Below are 23,204 nucleotides of genomic sequence, written 5' to 3'. Positions count from 1 at the left end.
CACATAAACATAGGCTAACATATACACAATCTACGATATGACTGTCTATCATTTCAAATTTAAATCAAATGCAATGGCATTTCTCAACCGCTAGATGGCACAATCGAAACACGTGTTTCGATTGTGCCATCTAGCGGTTGAGAAATGCAATTGCATTTGATTTAATTTGAAATGATAAGACAGTCAGATTGTGTATGAATGTTATGTTTATGTGTGACAGCAAACATTAAGCTGTGTGAGCGAAAACATTTTTAAGACTAATATTCTTATACTAGCTCGCTGGTCTGAATCAGGGCTATAGCCAAGCCGTACGTAGACCAGATTGCCTTGTCACGTCATAACAGTCATCACCAATTCTGAAACCGGCACACCCCTAATTATCACCCGGTTTTGGATTCAATATTTTTGTCAACTTGTTCTCTTTCAATTAGGACTGGTTTTATATCTCTATTTGCATATGATTAATTGTAGGCCTCATTTAACCGAGAGTAGGCATTTATGAATAATTTTTGAAATATTAAATAAAATATGAAAAAAATTGCTCTGTTGATCAAACTAGTCTACTTTAATGTTTCACAAGGAAGTTTGATTTGTATTGTGTGTATCAATGTCAGATGGATAAATTAATATTAGATGCAGTTCAGGGTAGGATCAAGTTTCTCTCTGTGAAAAAGAATGTGTAATACTCAAAATAGTTTGTTTTAACGTGTGTGTGTGTGTGTGTGTGTGTGTGTGTGTGTGTATGTGTGTGTGTGTGTGTGTGTGTGTGTGTGTTTTGGTTGCGTGTGTATGCATGTATCGACACATGCACAGGTCCAAGGGCTCGATGTTTGCAAGCACACATGCACATGTGTTCATGAACATAATGAACATGTTCATATTTTACTTAATATTTCCAAAATGATTCATGAATGCCTACTCTCAGATAAATGAGGCCTACGATTAATCAGATGCAAATAGAAATATAAAACCAGTCCTAATTGAAAGAAAACAAGTTGACAAAAAGATTTAATCAAAAATTAAACACCACAAGTGTTGTAGGGTTTTGAACACACACGACACAATGAAAAAGTAAACCTAAAAACATAAATTCTGTTAGCCTAATTAAGAAATAATTTTCTGTATATTCTTTCTCGTTTCTGCATTTCACCTCTGCTGTAGCTTCTTTCCTTTTAATAAACCAGTCATTGTATAATAATATTGTTGGCTCTGTGGCAAATGGTTTGTTGTGTTCCTAGATCCTTCATGCTGATGCCCTTCACCGTAGCAGAGTTGAGCTGATCATCATCTCTGAGGCGTATCAACCCGATGACTAGTAAGTACAACCAAGCCAAAGACACATTTCCACTTGTGGACAATAAAGGAACTAAACTAAAACTTCAAACATACTCTAATGTTGTTGGTAAAAAAAAAAAATAATTTGAAAGAAGTCTCTTATGCTCACCAAGACTGCATTTATTTAATTAAAAATACAGTAAAAACAATATTGTGAAATAATATTAAAACATTTAAATAACTGTTTTCTATGGAAAAGCATCACATTATCCTTCAGAAATCATTCTAATATGATGATTTGATGAAACGTTTATGATTATTATCAGTGTTGAAATCAGTTGTGCTGCTTCATATTTTTTGTTTTTCAGGATTATTTGATGAATAGAAAGGGGAAAAAAGCTTTTTTTGGAAAAATCTTTACTCTCTCTGGTCAATTTAATGCATCCTTGCTGAATAAAAATATTTATTTTCTATTCTTATAAAAATAATAATTCTATTGAACCCAAACTTTTGAATAGTAGTGTAAAGTACCATTTAGATATGTTGGATCTATTTAACAATTAATCCTGGAGAGAGAAAAAAGGAAATGGATTAAACTGTTATACTGGTTTTCACAGAAATATTAATCAGCACATCAACTTAAACATTGATAATACTCAGAAATGTTTAGGACGTTTGAATTGTGAGAATGTATAGTATTCAAATATAAAAATGCTGACTCATTAGGTCATGTTTTCTCATTAAAATCTGACGATTTCCTATTAATACAATAGAATGTAAGGGGATAACTCTAGAATAACCTTCCTGATAATGTTTGGGGCCCAGAAACATGATCCTAATTTAAATCTAGATTAAAGACATCTCTTTAGCCAAGCATTCAATTTACACATCTCATAATCTTGCACTTCAGTTATACAGTATGTGATGAAATAGTAAAAAGTGCACATGATCATCTTTTGCCTGAAATAATATGAACTGCAGCTATGCTAATCTTTCTCCTGTTGCTTCCCTGTTTCTATCTCAGGATGCTCAGCAAGTTCTCTAGAGATTACAGCAGCTCCAGTGTGGATCCAGCCTCAATCATGAAGACTTCTAATGACACCAACACTCACAAAGACTTCAGATGATGGCAACTATAGATGGACACAAAACTGCCAGATATTATCCTTATATTGCATTGGCCCGGTTTCACACACAGGGCTTAGATTAAGCCAGGATTAGGCCTTAGTTAAATTAGGATATTTAAGTAGCTTTTTAAAATGTACTTTAGACATTACTGGTGTGCATCTTGAGACATAACAATGGCACTGAAATATTTTAAGATATGTCAGTGCAAGTTGCTTCCAGTTAAGACAGTTCAAACATGCATTTTAGTCCGGGACTATCTTAAAGCTGTAGTCTACGATGTTGAAAATCGGTCGAGAAAGCCTGAGACAGTTGTGAAGTTTTAAAAAACTCATCCCGCCCCTCCACACACACCCCCCTCCCTTCTGTGCTACCTGATCCCTCCCACCGGGAAACGACCTAAACAACGTCACTCAGTCAAGCTGTGATCACCGGTAGTAAACATTGGCGCATCTTGTTCAAATTCCGATCGGCTCGAACAGAAACTGAATATATACTGAAATATATTCAAGCACTTCAAGAAATATAATCACTTTGACCCGTGATAGGCGATGCTAAACGGCTAACATTCCAATGCCGACCGGCAGCATAAGCATGTTGTCAGACTGATAAAAAGCTATTATGTAACACCTCACACCATAAAAGTAAAAAATAAATGCTTACCTGCTCAACAAAAAGTCAGCCGTGTCAGCGTCGTTTTTTTTTGGTTTGTTTTTTCTCCATTGCTCAGCTGATGCTACTTTGCTAGCTACCATAGACTGTCAGCTGCTTGCCCGCGAAATTTCATGACGCAGGAGGGGGGCGGGGTGGGGTGCGGTGGGGTGGAGACGCGAGCGTCAAGAGGAGCGGGGGATTGGATGAGAGCAGTTGACCAATGTAAGCTGTCCGGCCGGACAGCTTACATTGGTCAACTTCTCTGCAGCTGTACACCCAATAGAGTGAATGGATTTTTTTCATTCTTTTTTCTCTTCATATTGTTAGGACTGTACTGTAGAACCATAACCAGCATCTAAACGAGGTTATTAATAATGAACAATCTTTGAAATCGTAGACCATAGCTTTAAGCCTTTTCTGTGAAACCGGGAAAGGTTTGCATGACAGTTTTGCTGACAAATAAACAGGAATATCTCAGTACACGTAAATCAGAGAAAGAGTAAACATTGTTCTAACATATTACCAACATTGTAAGAATAGCAGGTTGAAAATCTGCAAACTTACCCTTTAAAAATGTTGAAGGATAGCAATTAGGACTTTAAACTCATGACTTGGATTATCTTATGGACATTAATTTGTTGCCAGAAGATGCTCTCCAGTGAGTAGCAGTCGCCTCTGCCTGATTAAAGGACATTTTGCGCTTGTATAACCTTGAACATGAATTTTTTGTAAAGCTGCTATGAAACGATTTGTATTGTGAAAAGCACTATATGGTTTTACTATGGTAACTGTACCAACCATGTTTTTTTTGTTTTGTTTTTTTCAAACCATGGTTCAACTAGTGATATTGCTGTAATAATTGCTGTAAAATTATGGTAATCATGACTATATGTTTTTAACCTTGGTTGTTGTGAAACCATGGTTCATTTTGTTAGCAACTATGGTTTTACTGCAAATGCAAATCTGATAAATGTAATACAAATGTATCCATTTCATCTGTTCACTGAAAATTAATTTAATAAAAATACATTTGGAACTGCTATTGAGACTGGTGTACATTGCTTATTTTTTATCCATTATAGTGAATTTTGGTTAGCATGAGTAAATGATTATAAACCGTGGACCGACCGTGGTCCGCCAGAAAACACTTATAAACCAGCGGCACGATGGCGGACCACCGTCGGGAAAACGCTAGAATAACGATGAGCAAAACGCCAGTGATCCGCCACTGTCCCGCTGGACTCATGTTAGCTGGGGCACATTAGCTATTTTTCTAGTTTCTTCCACCTCCTATGCTGACAGCTGTGTTCTCCCCTTTGTGAATGCAGGTATCTGTAGTGAAGCACAGCAGAATCCTAATGCTATTTTTATAATCTAGATGTGTTCAGTGGCGCAGTGAGACTGGGGGAAGAAGTGTAGTCGCAGGATAATCACATCAAAATATAAGTGTCACTTTCAAACACAGCGTTTAAACGCTGGATTCACCTTCACTTTAATGACACTGCTGAACTCTAGCAGGTGTTTTTCACAATCCGTTTTTCGTCTCACATTAAGCAGAAATATGATGTTATTTTTACGCGTTTATGAGATTATCCTGCGACTAGGCCGACACTTTCTTTCCGCAGTCTGCGTCACTGAACGCATCTAGATTATAAAAGTAATTAAATTGTTTAAAGTCAACCGAAGATTTCAACATTAAATTAATATTCTCCTGTTAAAGGAAAAAGTAAGTGCAAGTTTAACCATTTTCAACCATTTTCAGCCATTTTATGAGTGTTACAGTTGACGTGTTGTGAAGTAGGCCTAGATATTACAAAAGTAACTTTCCACTTCATCATGTATTTGAGTTTGAGTTCATCATAAGGTCTGTTTAGAAGCAAATACTCTATCGATATTACAGCTATGAAAAGTTTAACGAACTTACTGTCACATCATGAGAATAGATTGCTGATTTTCTATCTTCCGAAATGTCGTCTTTACAGTCATCGACTGCTTTCGGTTTCACCGTGAGACGAGTAAACATCCAGCAGCTCCTCCTCCTTCTTCTTCTTTTGTTTTTTATGGCAGTTGGCAAACCAACTTAACGGTGCATTACCGCCACCGACTGGGCTGGAGTGTGAATCAGGAGATATTTGAACTTGACTAAAAAAAAAATAATAATAATAAATAAACCTTTTGACTAAGTCTGTGTGTCTCTCAGAAACTTAATAACAAAGTGATAAATGTTACTGGATGTTTTCCCTAATAAACCTTGAATTGTAAAATTATTCTGATTGACCATTCTGAAAGACTGAAAAAGCTGGTTTCTTTCTTGGCTGTACTTTGTGCAATGAAATAAAATATGCTCTACAGTTTCTAAATGACTAAAATGTTGGCATTTCCCTGTTGGATGTTTCCCTATTATCTTCAATGAATAATTGAGTCCTGTGTGTCCTATTCTTAACCGTGTAATTATACTTTCCTCTCTTCTACTCCTACACTCTGTCCTTCCTATATCCACTTCTGGTTGTATGTTATATAAATGTCTCCCATTATCATGATCCAAACAATACTCCTGCCATGTTGATCTTGCTTTAATAAACATTTTAGCTTCAGATTTGCTATATGGATCTTGTAATATTCTATTGTGTTTCAGTGTTTGTTTTGCAAGTTTATCATCCTCCTCGTTCCCTTTCACTCCAACATGTGCAGGTACCCAAAGAAACCTGATTTTTAAATCCTTTGCATTTAATTTTTTCAAAACCATACTAATTTTATGAAGTATATCATTTCTTATAGATTTCCCAGATTTCATGCTTTCTAAAGCTGAATAACTATCAGATATAATCACTGAGTTATTTAAATCATTTCCCAGCTCTGTTGTGTATACTGATAAATTATCTGTTATTCTTTCCTGACACATATTACCCCATTCTCTGGAATATACACTGCTGACCCAGCGTGTCCTGCCTTTGGATCTTAGGAACCATCTGTAAATATGAACGTATGGTCAGAAAAATGCATAATATTTAACAATATCCCTCACTGCTACTTCCTTTGATTTATTTTTGATTTCCTTATGAATGCCTAAATCTACATCTGGTATAGGGAATCTTCTTCTTCTTCTTCTTCTTCTTCTTCTTCTTCTTCTTCTTCTTCTTCTTCTTCATTAAATTATTATTTCGGGGATAGTTCACCCGAAAATGAAAATTAGCCCATGATTTACTCACCCTCAAGCCATCCTAGATGTATATAACATCATAAGACATCGTCTTCTTTCAAATGAATACAATCAGAGTTATATAAAATTCCCAAAAATGTTTTGTAATGGCAGTGAATGGCCGTTTCTGTTTTGAAGTCCATCAAAGTGCATCTGTCCATCATAAAAGTGCTCCAAATAAAGGCCTTCTGAAGTGAAGTCATGTGTTCATGTAAGAAAAATACCCTTATTTAAAATTTGGTCGAATAAAAATAACTAGCTTCTGGCAGACGGCCTAGTAAATCGATGCGTACGGCGTCTGCCGGAAACTACTTACATTAGTCAAAAGTACCATTTAATTCATAAGGTGCTAAAAATCTTGCCTCAATAGAGTACTTTTACACTGAACAGTTTAACAGCCTCAATAACCAACCTTAGTTGTAACTGATTTATGGTGTTATAATGTTTCACAGCGTTAATGTTCACTTTCAATTTATGAGTAAAATAAAACCTGTGGTAAACATTACTTGACGATGCTTTGATGTTTTGTTGTACAAAGTATTATGATACAATTATATGTTACATTTAATGTGGAAAATAAAGGTTTAAAAATAGGCTTTGTTTGTTGTGACGTCATTTTCATCAGCTTTACTCAAAAACAAGCCGTGCTCGTAGGACATGATGTTCCTCAGTGGATAATATTCGAGAGTGAACGATCAGCTGTTTCTGTGGTCAGGTCGTCAGAAGAGTCTGTGCTGGAGGATCTTTCTCGACTACAAAGCCGAGTCTCAGAGCTCAGAGTCAGAGCTCAGGCAGATACTGAAATCCAGATGCAGACCTGAACATTTCTAGAGGTACGTGTGTGTCCAGATCATGTTCACAGATGCTGATGCTCCTGTTTCATTACTTTCTGAAATGTGATTTACTGCAGTGTGTGTGCTTCCAGTTCCTCCACCGATACAAATCTGTTCCTGTGGTCCAAACCAAGACTTCAAAATTATCCCAGGAAAGCAGACCGTATTGGTGACTATCAACGGCATGTCTTGTCACTTCCTTCTACCTTTTTATATCCGACCAGATGAAGTCAAGCATAATAATGGCTTACTATATTCTTTTGTCCTGTGCTGTACAAATACTGGTCAAATAGTAAACACATGTTTGTTTTAAGGTCCACACAACCTGTGTCTGCCGTGTAGAAGCTGTCCACTTTGTTCTTCCAGATGGACTCCTGGGATTAGTGACTTGCTTCAATACAGATCCTGGCCAGCAACCACCAGCTGCCAAATGCTGTTTAAGTTTGATCTGTTCCCATCATTTGAGCAGATGAAATTAGCCAGCCCAGCTTTATCCCAACAAGCATTTCTCAGAATGCTTGAACATCGATGTCTTTGCACTGGTCGGGTAAGGGCTGTTTTTATTTCCAAAGTGTTTGAATTCCAGAATTCAAAATCTTTTATTAACCAAAATAATACCATCCTTCTTTCCAGACGGGTAGTGTTTGTGGTGATACCTTCTTCCACAGAGTCTTTCGGGAGTTTGCCTTCTGCAATTTTAAGAGAGAAGATCTGTGCCTGATGGAGCCCTTTAAATGCCCAGCATGCACACCAGACATGCTGGCTATATCTGCAGACGCTCATAGAAAACATCACCGCTTCAAGAAATCCAAAGGGTAAGTGTAATCTTTTTTTCTTTTCTTTTGTAATGTGGATATAGGGTGGTGCAGTGGTGTTTGTGTGTCCATGCTGCATCTCTCCTGTCACCCAGTGCTAGATGCGATGGGCTCTAGAGCCCCCATGCCATGACCCTCTAAAGGAAAAGCAAGTATAGCTATTGGTTGAATGGACTGATAGTTATTTATAGAGAAACTGTACTTTACCTTATTTCTGTAAAAAATAACAATCATTTTGTGGCATCTAAACATATTTCTTTAACATAATTTTCTTTGGCTCTAGTCATTATATAATTATACTTTTATTTGAAATTCATGGAAAGTAACAAAATGTGTCAAATGTGTGATTGCTTCACATTCAAATGTAAATGCTTTTACAATTTAAAGAGTGTTTTGAAAGATATAGCACTGTTTTAAACAAGCTTGTTATATTACAGTTCTACGACAGCAATCTGGTAAATTGTTCAGGAACTTTTTCTCCCTTCTGTCGCCTGAAGACACAAACACAAATAAAGATTTAGTTATTTATTTTTGTACTTTAAACAGTATGTTTTTTACTTCTTACACGAGTTAATTCCACATCACAGCATTCATTTCCACAGGACAAACACAAGCTGATACTCTAAACACAGCGTTCCAGATCAAATGTGATTCATACAGACTAAAATGTGTGGCACCTTTATGGTTAATTGTCATATTAATTTAGGTGAATGCAGCGTTTAATCATTATTATGTAATTGTGTTGGCGATGAATTCCTCTTATTTAACAGGACAGACGAACCATCTCTTTTTGATGGACTGTTCAGCGCACAAGATGCCAAAATATCTGCCTTTGTTGACCAAACTAGAAGCCAGATGTTAAGTGTAAGGATTTCTTTAACTCTTTTTAATTGAATGTTTTCTTGTCCTGGGATTACATGTAACATATTGTTTCTACTTTCAGAGGACAGGTCATGATGTCTGCGGACCGGCAACATTTCCAGCAGGCAGAGAAATAGCACAGAAGTCCAGGGCCAAGGTGGATGAAGAGGGCCTTGAAATAGCTGTGTGCAGACATGAGTCTCGCTGCAAGGCTTGAGCCTCTACCGTGGTGAAATATATGCCGACCCAATGTTCCTGCAGAAGGAGCGGCACACGCTGCAAATGCAACACTCTTCTGTATGGACATTGCTTGCAGGGAGATAGCCATTGCCAAATGATAACTGAAGTTTTTACTGATGTTTTACCTTTATTAATATATGCCATGCATGGGAATAACACCATGACTAGCTAAAAATCACACATTTTTTTATATTATGGAATTAGAAAATGAATATGGCTACTACCTTATCAGTACTGATATGACAAATCACCATACATATGACTACATACTGTAGTGTTACAGGAATTGTACTAGTCACTTAGATCCTGGTTTGTCTCCTTACCAGTTTTGGCAATTTTCCCTTTACAGGCACTGGCCTTATTTGGAAAATATGGCAGAAAAGTTATCCGAGCTCCAACCACTTACCATGATGAAGCCTTTTCTATCTGTAATGCATGGGCTCACACTGGCAAATGTGAGGTACTGTGAGTGAGTTAAGTGTACGTTTTAATGTTTTAATGAAACATCCTTACAGCATCAGAAAAATATAGCTTGATTATTATCTGGGTAAATATGCACGTTTCATAAGTCAAAAGTAGTAAACATTATTGAAATACTTTAATGCAGTGGTATTCAGACCTGTCCTGGAGGACCCCAGCACTGCATTGTGTACAGTATGTCTCCCTTATCTGACACACACAATTCAGGTCTTGCAGTCTCTACTAATGAGCTGATGAGTTACATCAAGTGTGTCATATAAGTGAGATATACAAAATGTGTAGTGCTGGGTATCCTCAAGGACAAGTTTAAAACCACTTATTTAGTGTCTGTGTGTGTTGGGTGTGTGTGTGTATATATATATGCTTATGAACTTTTAAAACATAGTTAACATTACTATCAGTGATCACACTGTTACAACAGCACTGGTCATTCTGGTTTAACAGCAGGGTTGTTTGCAGGATATGCTTCCTGATCTCGTCCAGAAGTTCTGACTGCACAATTGCAGTTGTGAAAGCTTTTCTTTCATTGTTATCCTACCTCAGAACATTTTATATTCTCAAATATTAAACATATCAAAATTTGCTCATGGCACCAAAAATTCAATTGATGATACACAAACTAATAAATAAGATTTGACTGATAAAGGTCTTGGTCTTCTTCTTGGGAGCAGGTTAGGTGGGGCGGGAGAAGCCAGGAGGGAGCAGGAAACACTGTTGGTGAAGAGCTGGAACAGGCCAATAGCTTCCTTTCAAGGGCAGCTCTTACTACAAACTACAGGACCAAGTCAGGTAAAGGGTTAACCAGTGTGTTTGACACACAATGCTAGATTATACAATTGATTTGTTTCTGTTTTTTTATAGGCAGAGGAGATATGATTACTGTACTTGCCATGGGATGGAGCAATAGGAAGGTGGAGAGTCTCCACAAGACACTGGCGAAAAGATTAGTCAAAGTAAGAAGCCTAGACCGCACGTTAAGGTGTTTCCTGGGCCCTGGAGACAATGTGATTGTGCTCTCCCCTGCATTTTTTTCAGGGGCGATTGTGGTTAATTTTGCAGTGATACTGTGTTTTCTGTCATTTTTTTCTCTTTTTAAATAGACTACACAGAGAGCAGAAATAGAAGCAGCCGATCTTGAGAGTCTCAAGCAGGAGTTGAACATCTCTATGGAGGATGCAGATCGGTGGGTGTGTGATGGCAAGCAATGGGCAGCCACTGGTATGTAATATAGTCGCTGGTGTATACATTTCCATATATATTTGTCTACATTTTTGCAGTGATACTGTGTTTTCTGTAATGGTCGACTTTGCTTATTTCTGGTTTTCAAGAGAGACACAGGACTCACAGTAGCAGGAAGAGCTCCAGAGAGAAATCCATGAGATTATTTATTCCATCCGAAGATAGAAGCATGATCTGTGTCGACAAAATGGTATTTGATACTACATCACTCAACTTGCATTTTGTAATTGTTATTTTTTTTCTAATTTTTAATTTTTTTTAAACTTACAGACAGCAACCAAACAAGGCAACGCAAACGGAGAAGACTTGGTGAGCTCAGAAAGACACTCAGAGAGAAGATAGTGCTGTACAACACCATTCCTGGCTGTGAAGAGAAAACTGAAAGCGTGCAGTCTCTCTGATGACTTTATTCTGCCTTGGGAAGCACAAGGAGATGCTCATTAATGTGTTTTATTATTGTGCTTTTTTGAATTCACAAAATTCAGTTGATTGTTAATACAAGTAATAACACTCAGCAATTTAACACTGCCAACCAGTAAAAAAGGTGCAACATACAGTAAAGAATAACACATTATATATTCTGTTGCTATCTGAAAAATGATCTGTAATGTTCCCATATGAAGACATAGGGCCAGTTGTTCAAAGGTAAGCTGATCGGATTTTGGTTATCGGATTGGATCAAATCTTGAAAATGGGTTGTTCAAAAGGGAAAGAAGGAATCTGAAATCAGATTAGATCACGGGATCCAATCCTAGTTTTAATCTGGATCAAACCTTTAGTTTGTGTTGTTCAAAACTTGTCAGTAGGATTTGGATAACTTTGATCCAAAAAAACAGGATCATCCTGATCCCAACAGGATTTCAAGGTGGATTCCAGGAAGAAAATGTAGTAAAACTTTAAAATTGGTCAAATAATACATTTGCATTATTTAGTGTATATACTTTTATTTATATTTTGCACTTGACTTGTGTAACCGTTTTAACAGTGATAAAGTAGACATAGGCTACCAGTTAAGCTATTCAGTATAGTATAGTAAAGTAAAAATAAAATAAAAATGATCTTGTCCCCATGAAATAATCACCCAAACAGATTTCAGTAACTAACAAAAATAATAATATTCCATTTTTCTGTCATTCATCTCCGTATATTAATTTCAAAGAAACGATCATCAGAGATGAAGAAGAACCCTGAACATTCTTTATTTTGTTAACTATTGGACATTTAGCCATTTTATTTTTTTTAAGATGTTTTCAAAATATCCACAATGTATTTGTTAATGTATATATGTGTGTTTTATTTGTTGTGGCTCAGATGAGGGGTCATAAAAGAAATTATGAATAGAAGTGGATGTTCATGTTATTTCTGTGTTTTGTCTCTAAGTAAGAAACACTTACAGTGACCCCATGTTGGCTCTTCTACCTGTTCTTCACATCGCTGGTCGCCCACATTGTGATATGTTGTCCCATTTAGAGCACTGGTAATCCGGATCTGGTAATCTTGAAAACTGTGTATCTGGATCAGGGTGATCCAGTCCAATGTTGCTTTGAAAAACCGGCATAAAAGTAAGACGGATCACCTGATCCTGAACAAGAAAAAATGGGATTTCCAAATCCGGATAATTTTGATCCAGATTAAATGTTTTGAACAACTGGCCCATAGTGATAATCTGATAGTTATTGTTACTCCTGTAACACACACTCTATACTAGTAGTGGTCATCACTTTTCTTTTATAAGAGCTGCAATAGCCAAACACATTTAAGAAGAAAACCATATCTATTCTGAAATGGCAAAATCCAACCCAAGCATGAAATAACTCTGCCTACCAATTAGATATCCTTTCAATATGTCTTTAATAAAAATAAAAAATCTTAATACTGGGATGAGCATTTCTTTAACTTTCTGTTATATTGTAGTGTGATGTTTCAGTTGTTGTCAATTATGTGTATTGGCTGCATTATTATATGCATACTTAAGGGATGATACAGTTAGGATATTGTTATATTATTACCCTTATAAAGTTCTTCATCAATATTATTCTCAAGGCCCTCAGAATGACTAGTGAAGAACACTGTGCTAGACGTAAAGCTGAATATGTGTGTGTTAGTGTTTGAAGCTTTTTCCCCTCCACTTTTATTTTCAGAAATAGTGGCGAGTCTCCGCTTGAAGAGGCGACTGTTTGACCAAGTCCTGCTGGTCAGGCGCATGGAGGAGGAGAAGATGATCATTGTAAAAGAGATGACTCAGCATTATCAACATCTAAACAAAACATTGGACAAACTGGACAGTCTTCTTCGGGAGACTAAAGAGGACATCAAGATCCATAGTATGTACGATAAATGTTTTTTATTTAATGTGCAAAAATATGGTGATCCCACTAACCAGGATGTTATAGTTTCCTGTAAATATTGCTTCAAAAAAATCACAATACTTGTTAGCTGTTTTTTTTTTAATGAAATGCTGCTTAATTATCAATGTCAATGTTCTTCACTGTTTACCTCAAGATCCGAGTTTTGAGACTGGAAATGAAATATTTTTCAGATGAATTAAAATAAATAAATAAGTAAAAGTCATTCTTACCCTGAGCTACTGTGTCACATCTACATTTTCTAACTCTTTGCAGATTTGAATAACAGAAGGGTCTACATTATCCATAAGCCTCTGTCACCATTGTTATAGAGGCATCGCTTGCTCACTTGTTACTTTTATATTCCATATTTTACACGTGGCATTACATTACACCTACAACTGGTAAAAATAATTGTTATTATTTATTGCACATTTAATAAATATATTAACATATACGTTTTGGTCGTTGAGGCAATATATTTAATATTACATTTAGCATATGCATATTAATTTGTATGCACAGACTTAATAATTAATCTCAAGTTTTATATCCCATTTTAAAACATTAATTAATTTGAATAAATCTGACAAAAACTCTTTATTTTCTTCCTCACTTTACATTAACATTAACTACAATACTACTCACGAAGAACAATACAAACTACAGTGTATTTATATTTTATATATTTTAATATATATTCATTATTATTTTGCACCATGATCACTATCCTTAATGATAATTAACGTGATCATAGCGCCCCGAATGCTGATACTGATGTTCTTCATTTTATAACCTATTTTTGCATTTTGCTCACAAGTGGCCAAAACAGGATATTAGTTCATAACAATACATACAAGATAATGTACACATCATTCATATTACTTTTGCTTTATTTGCTACCAATAATTACACAGAGACAAGCATATGCAAATATAATGCCTGTGAAACATTGTGTTGAAGGATTTTACTCCTTTAATTTATTACAGCAATAAAAAATCCTGTATATAGATGGATATGTGGGGTTAGGGTTAGATACATTCGTGTGTGTGTGTGTGTGTGTGTGTGAGAGGGAGAGAGAAAATGTGTCTGTGTGTGAGAGATGTGTGCATGTGAGAGAGAGTGTGTCTGTCTGTGTGTGAGAGTTTGTATGTGTGCGCACTAGCGGCTAAATATGTGTTAGCTATTCACTATGCCAGAGACTGCTAATTCTCTAGTGACCCACTGTATTTACTCATTTATTAGGATAGATTGTGTTTATTTATCTATTTATTTGTATATGCTACTGTACATATGACATGATCTATACATTTGTTTTTATTATTTACATTCATTGTTATTATTATATATATATGTTGATGCTTTGGCAACATTGTGTCACAGTCATGCTAATAAAGCTCATTTGAAATTGAAATTGAAAATGTGTGAGAGACATGTGTTAAAAAAGTGTGTGTGCCTACAGTATGTTTCTGAGAGTGTGTGTGTGAGAGAGAGTATATATGTGTGAGAGATTGTATGTCTGTTTGTGTGTGAGAGAGATAGTTTGTATGTGAGAGGGAGAGAGAAAGTGTGTCTGTGTGTGAGAGTTTGTATGTGTGTGAGAGAGAGTGTGTGTGCCTGTGTTTGTGTGTGAGAGAGAGAGTGTGTCTCACAAAATCATGATTAATTTGATAAATTCTGCCATTTGTAGTTTTTAAATGTGTAGCAAAGACAGGGGTTTCCCATGGCAATGATTATATCTCTCAGGCCAATAACAAGTTTTGCAATGAATGGGCGATTTCATAACAGAGGATAAATCTGGACTACATTACCCAATTATCTCAAAGCCCAGTGGCGGGTGGGCGTGGCATGGAGCGTCGTTTAAAAGCATTGTTCTCGTATTAATAGTATTCAATCACTGTCTTCCTTGTGTTCTTCCTGCAGAGAAAGGAAGTACCAGCTTCAGGTGCTTCTAACCCAAGGCCCAAAAGTATCTTGGTCTATCCTCCCATACACACATTATAGATTAAAAAAAACACATCTTGACTGTGGGCTAATAGGTCCTTTAGGGTAATGAATGATAAAATAATAATAATAATTACGTGGCTTTCTGAAATTTTCAGCAGTAAACACATCATTAAATGCATTTAGGGTGCATATATGTTTGCTCTTAATCTTAAATAACAAATATAAACAATCGTAAAAATCAAGAGTATATGAAGGAACAGAGCCAGCGACATATTTCAAAACATTTTATGAGTCCACTCATCAAACACAGAAAACAGATAATGTTCTGTACAAAGCAGCAACAGGAACAGAACACAAGAATAAACCAGAACTGCTGTGTCTTAACACTGAAAGACAAAATTGCAAGTCATACAAGGCATCTCTTTTACAACCTAGCAACAAAAAATACATCGGAATACACACACACACACACACACACACACACACACACACACACACACACACACACACACACACACACACACACACACACACACACACACACACACACACACACACACACACACCTTCAGGATGAACTTTGAATATTTTCTCTTGGCTCCCAGGAGTTTTTCCACTTTTTCCCACTGTAAGACAGCAAAAAGTGTTAGTAACAATGCTCATTACTGGAATATAAATACTATCTTGGTTATGTACATTAAGACATCGTTTTCAGGTGTGTAATCCATATAATTACATTACATTTTTAAATAATGAGAAAAATAATGTCCCTTAATGATCTGACATGCAACGTATAACGTTAGGCCTATTCAATCTTGATTAGACGATATAATTATAGACCTAATATTTGTCCAGTAACAATAATCCATCTCTTTTTAATAATGTTACGTCGATAACTATGAAGTTATTTCAGTAGTTATCAGTCAAATTAATTTTTACTTTGTTTAGATAGTTTTTCTTTTTTACCCAACAAACATAAGGATAATGATAAACACAAGGCACATGCATTTTTACTTCTTGCGTACTCAATCTATAGCAAATTTTTGTGAAGGAAGACAATCATCATCATCATTTCTCTTCATCCCCTATGGGACATAAGGCTTCAATGAGCACTCTCCATTGTATTCGGTCCCTGGCAGCATGTTGGGCCTCTCCCCATGACAGGTTCATCTGTTGCAGCTCTTGTGTCACAGTTCTACGTCAGGTGGTTTTGGGTCTCCCTGGTTTTCTTTTACCAGGTGGTGTCCATCTTAGGGCGACTTTTGTGATGCTGTCCTGCTCCATCCATAACACGTCCTAGCCATCTCAAGCGTCTGTGTGTAATCTCCTTGGTGATACTCCAGCTTCCTGTTTTCTTGTACAATTCATTGTTGGAGATCTTATTAGGCCAAAATATCTGGCATATTCGTCGGAGGCATCCATTATGGAACACTTCCATTCTCCTCATGTCAGTTTTGATAACTGGCCAGCTCTCTGAACCGTACAGCAGAACAGACTTTACATTACAGTTATAGGATCATCTTCGTTTTAAGGCTGTATTGTTTTGATCTCCATATAGAACGGAGTTGGGAGAAGGCACCCTGAGCCTTTCCCAGCCTTGCTTTAATATCTTTAGATGCCCCACTGTCCTTACTGATAAGACTGCCCAGATAGGTGAAATCTTCCACAAACTCAAGTGATTCCTCATTAACAAGGATGGGTGCTGTGGGGATGGAGTTGACACACATCACTTGTGTTTTGGAGGTGTTAATACTGAGCCCAACTTGTCTGGCAAAGTTGTTCAGCCTATCAGTTTTAGCCTGCATGTTGTACTGGTTGGTTGATAGGAGAGCAAGATCGTCAGCGAAGTCAAGATCTTCCAGCTGGGAGAACAGAGTCCAGTGGATGCCTCTGGGTCTGTCTGCTATGGTGTTGGTTGTGATCCAGTCTACGGCGACCAGGAAGAGGATCGGGGAGATGATGCACCCTTGTCTCACTCCGGACTGCACAGGAAACCACTCAGAGAGGTGATTTCCCATAATGACACTACACTTAAAATGTTCATTGAATGTTTTTATGATTGAGATGATCTTTGATGGTATTCCATAGGAGTGCAGTATCTTCCAGAGGGTGTGTCGATGGACACCGTCAAAGGCCTTCCTGAAGTCCACGAAGTTGATGTAGAGGGGTGTATTCCATTCCAAGCACTGCTCTATGATGTTACGCAAAGCAAATATCTGGTCCATACATCCTCTTACCTTCCTGAAGCCTGCTTGCTCCTGTCTAATCCTGGTGTCAATGGCTGTCTCCATGCGGTTGAGAAGGACTCTGCAGAACACCTTGCTTGGGATAGACAGAAGAGTAATTCCACGCCAGTTGTCACAGTTCTTAATGTTGCCTTTCTTGGGGACTTTGGACCAATCTTCAGGGATGGTGTTACTGTTCCAGATGTTTTGGAATAAGTCCGTCAGCACTCTTGTTGATGTTAGAATGTCAGCCTTGAGCATCTCGGCATGAATAGCATCTATGCCACATGCCTTGCCACTTTTCAGGGTTTGGATGGCAGCTTTAACTTCAGCAGAGTCAGGGGGGTTGATGTTGATTTCCAGGATACCCTCTGTTGTTGTGATGTTGGCTGGTTGTTCAGGCTCAGGGAGGTTGAGTACTTCCTGGAAGTGTTGAACCCATCTGGCTGCTTGTTCACTCTCTGATGTACAGATGTTGCCATTCTTGTCCCTAACATGGGTAGTTTGGTTTGTGCATCTGCCGCAGAGTCGCTTTGTGATTTTGTACACTGTGCCCAGATTTCCATAGGCTGCAGCTTTCTCGGCTTCACTTGCCAGGTGTTCAACAAAGACCCTTTTGTCTTTTCTAGCACTCCTCTTCACCTCTCTGTCCTTGTTTTTATTGGACATCTTGGTTTTCTCGAGGAGTCGTTGGGACTTGGTGTTCAGCATCTTTGCCTTCAGCTGTTTCCTCTCTTCGATTTTCAGCCAAGTGTTAGCGGATATCCATTCTTTGGCCCCTTTCTGTTTGAAGCCCAGGACTTTTTTTTGCTGTTTCAGAGTATATGGTTTTGATAGCATTCCATTTGCTGTTTGTGGTGGGTTCTTCTTCTATTTCGGAAGAAGCCTCTGGCGTGCTGAATCGGTTTCTGAGTTCCAACACAAACTCCTTGTTTTTCTTTGGGTACTGGAGTTTTGCAATGTCAAGTTACTTCTGCCAATGGCCTTGTGGGATTAACTTCTTCAACTTGAGTTTAATGGTGGCAGCAATTAGGTAGTGGTCGCTATAGGCATCTGCACCCCGGTAGGCTCTAACATCTTGCAGTGACCTGCGCCATTTACTGTTAATGATGATGTGGTCGATTTGGTTGATGGTCCTACCATCAGGTGACTGCCATGTGAGCTTATGAATGTTTTTGTGTGGGAAGATGGTGCCGCCGATGACCAGGTTGTTACTCATGCAGAAATCAACAAGGCGTTCACCATTGTTGTTTCTGTCGCCACATCCATGTCTACCCATTGCTCTTTCGTTGTTGAAGTTGTTGGTTCCCACTTTGGCATTCATGTCACCAGTTAGGAGAAGAACGTCGTGTTGGGGTACTTTGGAAACCGCCATTTGCAGTTGTTCATACCAGTCTTTTTTGACCTCCTCTTCATCCTCGTTGGTTGGTGCATAGCACTGTAAGATGGTGAGTTTACAGAACTTTGAGTTGAGGCGTATTCGGATCAGTCTTTCACTTACTGGTTCCCACTCTAGCAGGGTTTTGGCCTTCTCCTTGGAGATTAGAATGGCTACACCATGTGTATGGGTGTTTCTCGTGACCAGAATGGAGGATAACAGACCCTCCATGCAGGACTTGACGACCAGAGCCGATCCAGTGACTCTCACTTATCCCCAAGATGTCCAGGTGGTACGTTTTCATCTCACTGAGGACTTGTGCTGTCTTGGTGGTCTCCCACATGGTACGGACGTTCCATGTTCCAAAGCGGATCTTGGTTTTAGGTCCTAGTAGGCCCTCTTTCGCACTCCTGACTTCCCTTCGGATTTCATCAGGGGTGGTTATACTGCCATCCGAAGAGTTTGGGTGGCCAGGGTCTACTATGGGCCTGATGTAAGTAGTATTGCTCATTGTAGTTTCTGTAACAGTAGGTTTTTTACAGGGTGGCATTGTTAGCGCCACGCCCAACCCCCAACCAGGAGGGCCAGGTGCTGCCTTTCGTCTCACTCCTCACCCAAGACCAGTCTGGTATGGTTGAACCTGCCAGGAGCCATAGGCTCCCTCCAGCATAGCTCTCAGGATCATAGAAGCACGCAAGGAAGGAAGACAAGCATGTGAAGTTTATCTGGTTTCAAACTGAAGCCAAACACTGTCTGAAGGTTTCCTGAAGAACTGAAAAGCTCTTAAACCTATTGTTACACCAGCGCCAATAAAGTCATGCAGATACACATAGCAGATTTGAACAAAAAAATCAAGTGCAAATACAAATACAAAAATAAGATGAGTAAAGAAAACGGGGTTCTTAATTTTAATAATCACCCTTTATTAAATATATGAACACAGAAACCCCCTGTTAACAGTTAATGTCACGTTTCCCATTCCATGACTAGTAAAATAATAGCCGCGTCGCATCTATGACAACTCGAGGTATCGCACACCATACACGCACTTTCTCAGTTTATGACCAGCAATATCATTATGTTTAACCTGTTAAGCTGCAACCCCACTTTTGAAAAATCCCCAGAAATGACATACCCAAACTGAAACAGATACAGTTCATGAACCCTTTGCACTAAAAGCACAAGTATGATCTCATTTGAAAGCTGACACCTGGTAGTTTATTGTAAATGTAGAATTAATTATTGTCATAATGATTTTTTTTTTTTTAAATAGCTTCAAAGTTTTGTAAAGTTATTAGAATTTTTTTTTTATGAAACATATTAATGAAAATAAAATTGAAGTTGGCACTGGAGCAATCTAGAAATGCACTACAGCTAAAGCCACATGTCTGACCATGTTATATTTAAAATATGAAGATAATAAGTCTAAAACTCTGTATTTAGTTAAATGTTTTTCAAGATCATGTCATGACTTTATTTTGATTAGGCTACTCTAAAAATGCTACTGATGTTTAGTCATCGTCTAAGCATCCATTCCGTCTTTTGTCTCTATTGTTTTGTGGTGCAAACGAGCCCCATTCAGTCTCAGTCTCCCCCTGCACACATTCACACCTCTCCAGACTGGTTATGGCTCGAAATATGCATTTCTTTTGTCTGCATTATAGTTACTAACGACTGGCTAATCACAGGCTATTCATAGGGTTTCAATCCCTAATTTCTTTTATCAAAGTTCTCACTTCACATTTGAAGTGCACTAAATAGTGGTCAAATGCACTAAAACATATCAGTAAGCATTCTTATTTAGAACAAAATTCATAAAAGAATAACCCCTGGTGGCAGGTGCACCTGGGCTAGCTAGCATGTTAGCTTAGCACACCATCAATACACGACCATTTATGAGATTAAAACCATGTTTGTGCTCCAAACTTACTTCATAACGCAATCGAGTGTTTTAAATAATCTTCTGTGATATAATTTGGCTTCAGATTAAAAAAAAATCAGACAGAAAACATTATTTATAGTTTTATGCACGATGATAAAGTCTATATCGATTAGCATTACATTATAAATATAATCTATTATTATGAAAATACCTGGCATGGCTTGAAGAACACAGGCAAATCAAATATCATAGCAAACATGTTTATTGTCTTCAAAACATCTTTTATCTGCATATTACAGCGGGATCTCTGTAGCTTTGTGTGTAGCAGTGACGTCCTGGAATGTCACATGATTATGGCTCTTCTTCATGTTCCATATATGGATTATTTTTTGTGCATATAGCGCCCTCAGGCTATTGGTATGAATTGAAAACACTGCACATCTCAGTAAGAAGCGCTCACAATGATTACATCGACACATTTGGGTATAAATTCAATAAATATTATTCCTGTCTTTAGAAATATGACGTGAATCTATGAGAATATATCAATATTTCTCCAAGTTTGCACATGTTTGAGCTAAAAGCCCTGAAGGACGTTGTTTTGTGTATCGCTGTCATGACGACAGCACGGGAGTTTTTTATGAATGAAAGCGGCTGACGCGCATAATTCATATTAAAGGTATCGACTCATTTTTTCATTTCATAACTCCTGACACAAATTAAGACATAACTGTCACTATAAGTTTCTCAGAATACAATAGTGGTCAAATACTGAAAATTGAGTATTATATCTTTTTAATGATGTATAGTTTGTCAAGGTATAACATTAAATCTGATAGTAACTTTGAACTATATAAATAAAAAAACGCTTCAGTGCGCCCACGCACTGGTGAAGCTTAACAGGTTAAGGACATTATGGAATTGAGATAATGTCTGTACTATGTTATGATTATACTGTACAATTAAATACAATAGTTGCTGAGTCTGTGATCTGAACACTTTACCTCAGAGCATCCGTTAACTGAATGAATTGAGAACATCGCCTGAAAATCCGATAACATCAGCAATTTTCATTCAAGCAGCTGATTTCTGTAAATAAATGTATATTGCAGCACAGGGTGAAATAATTTACAATGATTTGAGACAAATATAATGTAAATTTAATATAAAACGATGTAAATGGCGCTCTGTGTCGCGGCAGGATTTTGAACAAGGTCCTGAGCGGTTGCTGGGTGCCGCGGCCGCCGGTGTTTGTAGCCTACACTCATACAGAATGTGCTCGAATTTTAAAGACGCTGGCGCTGCGCTTCTCGTCCGGTGTGCGACCACCTTTAAGGTGCTGTTTTCTTTGAAGCCGAAGAACTCTGTTCTTAATACTGGCGAGCTTACTTTTTTCGGGTGTGGACAGAGTGTTTCACTCTAGCTGCACGGGCGTGGACGAGCGCTGCGTCGTCTTCTTATTTGATAGGTGTCCGCGGGTGCAATACTGCCACCTGAGAGGTCAACCAGGTACTGGCGCTGGAGTATTTACGTGTCATGTTATCATAAGAGTCCTATTCATTTTAAACATTGTGGTTAACACGATGTCGATATTTCATGCTTTGAATATCACGATTATCGTCAACACCGGTATATTGCGACACCCTATATATATATATATATATATATATATATATATATATATATATATATACAGGTGCTTCTCAATAAATTAGAATGTCGTGGAAAAGTTCATTTATTTCAGGAATTCAACTTAACAGGTGAAACTAATATATTATATAGACTCATTACATGCAAAGTGAGATATTTCAAGCCTTTATTTGTTATAATTTTGATGATTATGGCTTACAGCTTATGAAACTCACGAAATCAATATCCCAGAAAATTTAAATGGTTCCACATTTTCTTTGCAAATTTTTTACAGTGCGTTTGTGTGTGTGTGTGTGTGTGTGTGTGTGTGTCAGTCAGTGTGTGTTTGTTGTTTAATGGGACACAGAGACACTGAAGAGTTATAAAAATTAAGTCTAAATCCAGCACAAAGGGGTTCAGTGAATGTGTGTGTGAATGTGTGTAAGTGTGTGAGTGTGTGTGTGTCAGAGATGCTGTAGAAGGAAAGAGTGCCGGCCGACACGTCCACAAACACTCCTACTCTCTTACAGGATCCTGAACCAGCAGAAACAGCAGTGGAGTTACTATTGTGACTGACAGTGAATCCGTGATCAGAGCATCTCAGACTCCAGGACTTCTCATTCCCTCCAAACACACAGTCAGAACTCCCTCCTTTCCTCTTGATCCCTTTATATGACACTGATATTTGAGTATCATCTTCACTCCATTCAGCCTCCCAGTAACAGCGTCCAGTCAGACTCTCTCCACACAGAACCTGACACACATCAAATCTCTCTGGATGATCAGGATACGACTGACTCTCTCTCACACGCGTCACCTTTCTGTTCTCCTCAGACAGAACGAGATCAGTGTGTGCTGTGTTTGGATCCAGTGTGAGATCAACGGCATCTGAACACAAGAACACACACATTACAACAGCAACATTTACAACAACACACACTAAAACTGTGTGTTTGAGGACTTACATCTGTGTAGTCTTGATGTCATCATGAACTCTCCTCCGTGATCCACACTAGAAAACACACACACACACACACACACACACACACACACACACACACACACACACACACACAC

At 37.8% G+C, this 23,204-nt stretch overlaps 2 protein-coding genes across 3 annotated transcripts in view; both read right to left on the bottom strand.

Moving 5' to 3' along the window:
• Positions 1-5,079, bottom strand: part of LOC307170272 (NACHT, LRR and PYD domains-containing protein 3-like) — a 412,645-nt gene extending 407,566 nt beyond the window's left edge. For both annotated transcript variants that reach the window (XM_079891357.1, XM_079891358.1), the window contains exon 1: positions 4,979-5,079. The gene's annotated coding sequence lies outside the window, so the exon portion shown is untranslated. The remainder of the gene's footprint in view (positions 1-4,978) is intronic.
• A 17,139-nt stretch (positions 5,080-22,218) lies between these two features.
• The window catches only part of LOC307171488 (NACHT, LRR and PYD domains-containing protein 3-like), a 78,505-nt gene continuing 77,519 nt past the window's right edge, over positions 22,219-23,204 (bottom strand). Inside the window, exons 6-7 of the mRNA XM_079893141.1 lie at positions 23,093-23,139; positions 22,219-23,015 (exon numbers count right to left, since the gene is read on the bottom strand). Coding sequence (XP_079749267.1) covers positions 22,459-23,015; positions 23,093-23,139 — 604 coding nt within the window. The 3' untranslated portion in view covers positions 22,219-22,458. The remainder of the gene's footprint in view (positions 23,016-23,092; positions 23,140-23,204) is intronic.

The sequence above is a fragment of the Squalius cephalus genome, assembly GCF_949319135.1.
Source record: "Squalius cephalus genome assembly, chromosome: 1".
NCBI classification, from domain to species: domain Eukaryota; kingdom Metazoa; phylum Chordata; class Actinopteri; order Cypriniformes; family Leuciscidae; genus Squalius; species Squalius cephalus.
Note: the sequence above shows the minus strand (reverse complement) of the source record. Positions and strands in the feature narration are given on the sequence as shown.